This window comes from Clupea harengus, chromosome 13 (assembly GCF_900700415.2).
Source record: "Clupea harengus chromosome 13, Ch_v2.0.2, whole genome shotgun sequence".
NCBI classification, from domain to species: Eukaryota; Metazoa; Chordata; class Actinopteri; order Clupeiformes; family Clupeidae; genus Clupea; species Clupea harengus.
The window spans coordinates 12,530,681-12,541,054 of record NC_045164.1 but is presented as its reverse complement, the minus strand read 5'-3'; the positions used below and the strand labels follow the sequence as shown (position 1 = coordinate 12,541,054).

The window sequence follows — 10,374 nt, the reverse complement described above, 5'->3', positions numbered from 1 at the left end:
ATCATTGTTATTCACAAGTGAAATCATTGCCACTATGGGTCTGTGCTAATACGAGGTTCTTTGCAATGTAAAATGGTGGAATTGTCAAACGTTCCTTCAAGGGGCACCGAAGTTTCTAGAATTTTAAGCTCTTCCCTTGGAGACCTGCAAAAATGGGCGCGGGTATCTAGATCACACATGCAGTGCTCAGTTGATAAGTAGGCCTAAATTCAGGACATTCAAGATCAAGAATGTTGTGCAATGTGTAACTCAAAAAATACCTTTGTAGGGCTGTAAATGCCTCATTCACATGCACACTACACAAATGTCACAGTACATCCATTGACAGGATCTTCAATGCATGTTCATTTATTTAAAACATTATGTTAGGCATATTTCTGACAAAATGCATACTCAGCAGTTGAAATATATAAAACAGGCCCTCTCAGTACAAAGTTTGACTTTATAAAAGTTCGGTTTAGTCAAGCGCCATAAATCTGTGTCTTGTTTATTTTTTTTTACAAAAATCTGATTACAAAAATCTATTTTTTTTCTTCTACTATCGATCAAGAATATGCTTAATAAAAATAGGTGAAAAAACGATTCAATGAGTCTAAGCGTGTGTGCATAGACACCCAACAGAAAACATACAGGTATTTGTACAGTACATTACTAATGAATTTATGTTTGTAGGCCTATATCTGTTTGGGAGTTTGTATAAAACAAACACTGCTCTCTAAACCACTGACGTTATCAATCGGATGTTAGAGAGAGAGAGAGAGAGGTTTAGAGAGAGCAACCTTTCTCCAACAGGACTGACTTGAGATTCTTCTCACTCTCCCAGAGTTCTGTGTTTTGTAGTTTTTCTGGCTGAATGCAGTCTTGATCAGAAAGACTTCCACCTGATCGCTGAGAGGATGCAGTGGATGAAGTAAAAGAGTGTGGCGGTGTAGGAGAAAACCTGAAGAAGACCAGAGTGTAAAGACCCCAGATCAACAAAACACAGCCATGTCAGCTAAACTCAGCCGATGCTATTAACTATTGCTAGCTATTAACTAACCTTAGTTTGCAGACTTAACTTTTCAGTATAAATAAAGTCAGTAATGTTAACTACTAACATTTATAGTTTCTTTCTGTTTACATAGGCATTACTTCATTCCAACATTATTTAATTGATTAGTTTACGAAAACAACTAGTTGAATGTCAATCAATAGAACCTTTAACTAAAGTGAAACACATTGATTAACCCGTGACAAAATATCACATCAGTCAGTTGTCATTTTGACCTCAATACCAATGTGATTTTGCTTTGAATTATTGTAAAAATTAAAGATTCAATAGTTTTATTTATGTAATATTAAAATAAGACTATCCATAATTTACTATTCTGCAGATAAACCTTTGTATCAGTTATTATCAATGCTAATGAGTTAACATGCGTGTGTGTGTGTGTGTGTGTGTGTGTGTGTGTGTGTGTGTGTGTGTGTGTGTGTGTGTGTGTGTGGGTGTGTTGGAGCTGTGGATGTTGTAAGACGTGCTGAGGTTCTTACCACTGCTGCAATGTCGATCTGGTAGTACTTTAGGTTAGATCTATCTTTGGAGTAACCAAGGGTTACAAGGGCAAGTGGAACCGAGGCACTTAGGTAGAACAGGGCAGCCAGGAAGTGATACACAAAGTCCTGTACACAAAGGAGGTGTGGGGGCTTAATAGATGAGCAAGAGATATACCAGTGAAAAAACAACATGCAACATGTCTGTGATCTTTATAAAGACTTGTGACAAACATGCAGCACACACACTTTCTTTATTTCAAGCTAGTATTATCAAGAACTTAGGCCTGCAATGAGCACACATTTCAAGCTAGTATTATCCAAAGACTTATGAACTTAGGCCTGCAATGAGCACAAATTCTACAGCCAGGCTGTTCTAGTGCGCAAAAAAATATGGACAGAGCAAATTACCTAGACCACACTGTATGTGCAATCATGCAAATACATCTAACCATTTACCACACACACACACTCACACACACACACAGATGAATGCCACTGTGGGGCTAGTTCTTACCGCAGTGGCCCATCCTCCGCTGTTCTTGTGCCCTCCACAGGCGAAGATGATGAGCCAGAGGAAGGTCATGATGAAACAGAAAACAGAGACGAACATCACCCAGCCCTGGGGATTGTCTGGCGTCACATGTGTGGAAGCTACCAGGATCCACACCAAACCTCCAAACACCTACCATTACACACACAAACACGATCAGGAGAATGTATTGGGCATAACCTGGTTCATGTGGCTTGCTGCATGGTCCATACACATGATGTACATTCACATACGTGTTCGATAGATAGAATTACATTATCTTTCAATGACTGACGGGGAACACGTTGTACATAGTCAGTCTAAACAGTCTACACTGACTTCATTGCAGACTGAACTCTACTGAACACCATCATAGTAAAGAACCTTTTTCATCAAAGCAGAATTAGACTTCTGCCAGCATACCTCAACTTTCATTAATTTCCAACCAACAACACAGATGCTCTCAAGAAGAGAATATTCAATCACATCAGAACATAAGATTAGGCAGCAATCTTGCAAAGCCTTAGGTATGTGAAACCACAATGATAACTACTTACATTTTTAAAACAATGCCATCCTCTGACTGGAACCAGTAGTGTTTATACTGCTTGGGGGTAGACAACTGAAACTCTTTACATCCCTACCTAAACAATTCTGAAATTACTGATATAATCTATTCACTAAAAGATGCATGTTTAGCCATAAATAGGATTGAATGACCAAAAGCCAAAGCCCCATCATTGAGCTATCCTGTTATCCTATTTAACCTGAGTGTGAAATACACCTGTGCACCTCGTAGGCAACAGGGCGAGTCCAGCAGAATCATATTCCCATGCAGGTTAAATGAAGTTAACTGAAACTGTGCTCTAAACGATTATTCCGTTGCTAAGTTGAGGCACACGTTGAGATAATACAGGAACCACATTCACGAATGCCCAAGATGTGCTACAAAAAGACCTAGTAAAAGTTACGTGTAATGTGTTTTACTCATTTTAGTGCGCATGCTGACCATGAAAATATGACAGAACCTGGGTTCTTTGTAACCATATTTACACAGGATATCTCTTTTTAAAATGTAAAGATGAAAAGTTTTACAGAGAAGAATTGTATTTAGCTTAAGTCGTTGTCGATTTCAGAAACATTGCAAACTACGTTGCATGCACTCACCAGTTCAGGTAAATAGAATATATCCGGTGCAGTAGTACAAATCCCAAGCCCACTGGGCAGATTCCCCATCGGCTGAGCTGTGGCCACTGCCATGACCGCTGTCTCCTCTGACCGTTATTTGAGTGGACTAACGGAGCCACAGGTGCACCTTTTCAACAGAGTGCAGGACCTGAAAAACCAGCTTAAACATTACGGTCCCTTCCGCAGGGACACACCCCGTAAATATCAGCTCCCCGAGCTACCTGCTTGATGTGGTGTTATGTCCACAGAGAACTAGTAAAAACGGTCGCCAACTTTTCGTTTGTTTGTTTGTTTGTTTGTTTTGTAGCCAGCAGGGTTTGCATTTGTTGTGGTGATACCTTATGCATTTTTGAGATGGACAGTTACCTCATCCTAGACTGTCGCCTTCACGCATGCACGCATAAATACACAAAAATACTCTAGAAGCTGACACATTTGATATTTATTTGAAAGAACACTTGAAGTTTGATCACATCTGAAGTTACGTTTCACATCATCAAGTCAAGAGTGGCAAGTAAGTATCTCTGTTGTTACATTTATTGACTAGCTATGCATTTCCTGAAGGAAATACCAGTGCATGCAAATCAAAACATAAACAGGGGGGAGGGGCTATGTAAAACATCTCAGAGTTAAATATAGTTAGATGCAAAGAAATTAAAGAGATGGTTTAGTAAGATATTAAGATAGAGAGAAAGAAAGAGAGAGATAGTGTTGATAGGTGTGGTCAGGGTAGTTGGGATTGTTGCTATGTTGGTTTCAAGATGTTGCTGTGGTAGTCAGTGTGGTTGCTAAGGTAGTTGAGATTATTGCTGTGGTGGTTGATAGGGTGTCAATAAGGTAGTTGTGGTGGTGAATGCGTTGCTATTGATGTTTAAGATACAGAAAGAGGGACAGACATGATATGGCATATAGATAGAATAAAATAGTGAAGAGAGATTAAAGATGACAAGGAGAGAAAACAGAGTGATGCACAGAGATAGAGAGAGATGAGAAAAGAGCAGATAAATAGGGATTAGATATCTGTTTGCCGTGTCATCTAAATATTATTTATTTATCTGTCAATATGAATATGTATAACAAGCAGTATTGATTAGAGCCATCTTCCATATCCTACTCGTTTTTCTCTGTCTTCACCAAGTGTCTGTATATCAACTGTTTTTCACTCTATGTACTGCTTTCTGTCTATCTATTTGTTTCCCTGAGAAGGATATAATTTCCCTTTGGGCATTAATAAAGTACTTTATCTATCTATCTGTCTGTCCATCTATCTATCTATCTATCTATGTTCCTGCTGCTCAAGGGGTAAAACAGGGTACTGATAACACCAAGGTCATGGGTTTGATACCCATGGAGCACACATACTATATATAACTATATATATAACTGCACTGTACTTTAAATCACTGATAGAAGTGTCTGATGAATGAATATACATGTAAATATCTCACCAATCCTGGCCTTGTTGCATCCAATTAGAAAGTAAGTATGACTTTATTTATATAGCACATTTCATACAAGAGTTGCAGTTCAAAGTGCGTTACACAAAATCAATAAAAACAAGCAGCAAGAGCAATACATGGAGTAAAGTAATGATCAACATCGTATCAGAACCTGATGTTCTGATAGGCTTCTTGGATTACTATAATCATGATAAAAGTAATAAAACCCTTCTGCCTGGTCTTTAGCTTAGTCGGAACCATAGTGCTGCTTCATAGATTCCGCCTTTCCCTGTTAAATATTTTCCCTAGCTATGTTCCCGCACCCAGAGCCCTACAGAGGACCGAAGATAGCTCTCCTAATTCGTCTCTCCAGAGACTTGACTATACCTCGTATAGCCCTCGCTATATTTGCCGCACCCAGAGGACTAGAAAATTCATTAGCGAAATATCTGTGAGAAAAACAGGAGATATATTGAAGCCACAATGTGGTTTCCGACAGTGCTATGGTACCCTTAAAACAGTTAAAAAAGATGAGGAGCCAGATGGTGGTGAGGACGAAGAAGAAGACAGAGACAAACATCACCCAGCCTTGAGGGATCTTCACAACAACATTTCTGAATGCTACCAGGTTCTGCCAAATATCTGGGGAGAGACAGAGAGAGATAGAGAGAGAGAGACAGAAAAACGAAGGGAGACAGAGAGTGAAGGAATGTTTTATCCATCATGACTTTCACCCATTCTCTAAATGTCAAAATACACATGCAACTTTAATTAACCCTTAAAAACAGCCTTATTTAGACATATACAGCATTAAGCTTCAGGTATGGATTGATACATATTTATTGTAGTTCTCTGAAGATTCCCTGTGACATTTTTGTAACTCTACTGGTAGTACTGAAATTTCCACAACTAACCTATTTCCTCCTCTTATTTAAACCAAATTTTAGGTCAACATCACAACACTAGAGGTGTACAGAGACATTATCGGTATCTGTTCAACCAACAAAATGATATTTCTTTGCATCTGTATTTGGATAGAAGACCAGAGGTGGGTGTGGTTTTCAAATCTAATATTCACTGATGATCCAAATCCCTCCAAATATTTTTGTCTATCTCTCTTTTTTTTAAACTTCAACTAAGTTTTATGAACCATCTGGGCATTTTTATCCGCAATGATATGAATTGATTTGAAGAAACATAATGGCTGACACTTGACAAGAACCTTTGTATTTGTGCTTTCCCAAATAATGTATTTGTATTCAGGTACATCCCTAGTACACACATACATACTCACACATACACGCACGCAACCCCCTTAACCCCTCCTCTTGCTCTCTGGTGTGTGAAACACATTTTGAACCAGTTCAAGGTGTCATTGGATAAGCATTTAATCATCTAATTTATCAGCCTGGTCCCTTGGTTAGATCACATTCTTTATGGTACATTTATGGTAAAAAGTATAAGAAATCCAAGAAAAATCTGCCGGACAAAATGTGTGGTAGTAATGCTCATATACAAAACAGGATATTAGACAACGTGGGGAGAAAACAGAACTTATCAATCACATTTCACTGTCTGTGAAGCTTCTCTAAAGCCTTTACCTCGTTCTCATTTGTAGCAATGAATAAAACATCTAATTTTGATTGTAAGACACATAGTGATTAGCTAATCAAATTGTTCTATTTGTACGAGTAGGGCGTAATCCATCAGAAACATCAGCTACTCTCTAGGTTTGTTTGGAAGCCCATAATGTGATGGTAAAACCAGCGACCTTTAGAATGGTACTTAGACTACGGTGAATAGTCACTTCTTTGGGGCAGTAACCATGTTTTGCTAACGTTGACAGATGATCGATAGCATTTATCTCGTCTCGTAGTGTCATTGCTTTGATGATGATCTTATGTAGCTGTAGGCTATAATTTAGATTATGCATAGATTATGCAAGATATAAGGTTTCAAAACCAACTAGCTAGCAATAGTAAACATCTCTAATTGCTTGAGAAGTGTCCATTGAAAAGCTATAACATCTTTAGTTCTTTAGGTACACGTCTATGAATGCTAAGCAGGACAGTCTGACAGTTTTTGATTGCATCAAATTAGATGTGTCAAACATCATCGTACTGTATCTTAAATGCCAGGATGGCATCACGGTAACAGTCAAACTGATTTGAGGACATTGTAATTTTTCATCAGCCTAGTTGTAGCCTACATTATAGACCTATAGGCGATATTACATTTGTGTTGTAACATAGATTGTTATTGAAACATGTCCACAGCGACCAGTGCTTATCAGAAAGGCCTTTTGTACTTACAAGCTCAGGGATGAAGAGGATGTCTGGCATGGTGGTGAACACTGCACATCCTCTGGGCAAGAAGTTAACGGTCACTGAAGCCATGTGTGTTTGTGTGAGAGTGTGTGTCAGCAAGTGATTGTGATACTCAACGCGGTCGATTCTACTATGTAGAAAAGCAGGAGTGCCATTAAAAGGATGCAATTCCTCCTAACACCTTTCTTGCAGACTGAATGTGTGTGTGTGTGATAGAGAAATGTAATACATTGTTATTCTATTTTTAATCTGAATGCTTATACTGTTTTACTGAGGCATACATCCTGTTTTTACTGATAGTCATACATACTGTTTTTCTTTCAAGGACATGTTTGAGAGCACTTCTGTAGTGATACGAAACAGACATATCAACATCCTGGGACAAAATAACGCCCCGTGTCTGCTCATGAAACATGTTGTTTTATACTCATATAACATATATATATATATATATACTCATAGCTGGCTGCGCCCAGCTCATCTTTGGAGTTTGTTCATGATATTTGGTTGTGACACTCTCCCTCTTTTGCAAAAGATAAAGTGCTGGTGTAATTCTGATTGCTGGTCTCTGTCTCATTAATATTAACATCTTTATATAAATGTATCTAACAGTGTGTGTGTGTGTGTGTGTGTGTGTGTGTGTGTGTGTGTGTACATGTTTACGTGTACACAGACATACTCAACAAGAACGTTGACAAATTTGATATTTATTTAAAAAAACACTTGATGTTTGATCACACCTTAAGTTACATTTTACATCATGTCAAGAGTGACAGGTAAGCATTTTTTGGCAAACTCGAGTGTGTGCTCTTGTTTAATTTATTTGACTTAATTTTCTCTATATTACTGTAGATTGACATATATTACTAAATACTACGATTCAACTCAAACCAGATTTCTGTTCAGTTTTGTAGTTCTTTTATAGACATACACAGATAGGTATATAGCAAAACAAAAGGGAAACTCTAACCCCTATACCCTCTAACATTTTGTGATTTTCTACCCCATGTTAGCATCGGTCACAAATATAGATTTAGCCACAACAGATTAACTAAATGTGAATGGCAGAATTTGAGTCAGGGTGTGTAAACCATAATATGGGAACGTTCACAATCAGTCTTACTGACTGTTCGTGAGGCTTTTGAGGGGTTGTCTCTGTTGCCATGTTGGTTGTTGTTGTTGTGTTTGTTGTTGTTGACTGCATTGTAATTGATGTGTGTGACTGGGATTTGATGTTGGCCACTGTTGGTCCAAGGCAGCTGTCTTGTATTGTCTGGCTGTCTGTTGTCCTTCAGGAGGATTTCCACCGCAGGGCCGACAGAATTGTGTGAATGACGTACAGTAGCGTGGCAATAAAGGCCATGACCTGAAAACACAACATTCACACACACACACACACAAACACAAACACACACACACACACACACACACACACACACACACACACACACACACACACACACACACACACACACACACACACACACACACACACACACACACACACGTCAACAAACTCACATTCAACTTTAAATGTGCATTGTCACTACATACAGAACACCCTTTAATCCTGGGAGAAAGATAAAAGCCATGGTCTCACCACAGCAGAAATGTTCAGCCGGTAGTCTTTTAGAAAGAGATCAACACCAACAGTGTTTTGGACCTGGCCGAACCGGAGGGTCACATAGGCCTGGATCACTGCTGCACTCAGATAGAATAGAGCAGCGGTGGCATTATATGCGGTATCCTAGGAAGGAGAGATGGGAAAAGTCATTCTTTGTGCCTTTGTGTCATTCTATGGCACGTAATCAGCGTCACTGCTACGGAGGAATTCCAAGTGTTCTTCCACGAGTACGTATAGGAGAAACTATCAAGTCAAAAGGATTCAGTTTGGAACTTACTGTAAAGATGTTCTCTTAAACATTGAAGGATCTTATGTTGTGTTCTACTGCAAGAACCTCATCTTAGTATTTAGACCCTAAATTAGTGAGAAACTGGCGACACAAAAGTGTGTTTCCCTCCCTCTGGCTCTAGGCTCAACTGGTGGAACGGGGTGCTGATAACACCGAGGTCATGGGTTTGATACCCATGGAGCACACATACTGATGAAAATGTATATCTGCACTGTACTGTAAATCTCTGTCTGAAGCATTCATTTCTCACCATGCCCGGCCACACACCGCCCTTGTTGCATCCAATTAGAAAGATGAGGAGCCAGATGGTGGTGAAGACAAAGCAGAAGATAGAGACAAACATCACCCAGCCTTGAGGGTTCACAAAGAAGGTAAGCTTTGTGACTGCCAACAGGATCCATACAAGTCCGCCAAATATCTGGGGGGTGAGAGAGATAGAGCGTCAGAGAAAGACAGGGGATGGAGGCGTGTTTTATCAGTCATAACTCATTCACTTATTCTCTAGATGAAGCAGTACACATGCAGCGTTACTGAACGCCCAACAGAGTCATTACTGGGGTTCTCTGTTATGTTTCACTTCATTCATTTGCAGGTGTGGTATCATAGCATGACATCATTAACTGCCATGGACAAACAGCAAAGGTTTGAGCAACCATCTTCCCATAAATCAGCAGTCAAAAAAGTCTAGCAGCTTTCATGTGTGATTTGCATTCAGATCAATTATAATCCATTTTTTTTTTTGCTGACGATGAGATACACACAATACCTTGGTTGTTGATACCCACGGTAATGGTTAGACGAAGTTAGATAGGTAGATTTACAAAAAAAAAAATCTTTTTTCTGTATGGTTGGACCAGGATTTAGCTGAGATTACAACCATCTGCAAAACTGTGATCATTTTTAAACATGCCTACTCTAAAATCTTGGAATGTTTGGAGTCAGACGACTGAGAAAGAAACCAGAATGCACCCACTAATGCTCAGACTCTACCCTGGACAAACAATTCATTGTAAAGCAGGATTTTCACAATGAAACAATGATACAGCACGGATCTCAGGAGAGCACATTGAAACCACCAGACTGAGCAAACAATGTTATCATCCCGCCTCTTTCAGCTGCCTTTTACTGAACTGAACACATTCAATACCACCTCGCTTATCCAGGAACGATAAGCTAGGAAATTACCAAATATTATTGCAATTTCATTTTATCAGTTTCTTAAGTCATATCTGACAGTAACCACAAAATGACCAGCGTAGCAGGTAGGCCACATTAAGGAGGCCTGTATTACGTAAAGTCACATGAATGTTTTTATGAACATGCAAATTGAAAAGAGGAAGTGCATACACATACACTTGATCTGTACATGCATGGTTGGGTCCAAAGCAAAAATATTTCAGCTCATATTAACAATATATATATATTTATAAAATATGTTATTATAT

At 39.0% G+C, this 10,374-nt stretch overlaps 1 protein-coding gene across 1 annotated transcript in view; it reads right to left on the bottom strand.

The window, feature by feature from the left end:
* Positions 1-363: 363 nt before the first annotated feature.
* malb (mal, T cell differentiation protein b) overlaps positions 364-10,374 on the bottom strand; it is an 11,264-nt gene continuing 1,253 nt past the window's right edge. Inside the window, exons 2-4 of the mRNA XM_042709526.1 lie at positions 2,048-2,215; positions 1,531-1,659; positions 364-940 (exon numbers count right to left, since the gene is read on the bottom strand). Of these exons, the coding sequence (XP_042565460.1) occupies positions 866-940; positions 1,531-1,659; positions 2,048-2,215 (372 nt within the window). The 3' untranslated portion in view covers positions 364-865. The remainder of the gene's footprint in view (positions 941-1,530; positions 1,660-2,047; positions 2,216-10,374) is intronic.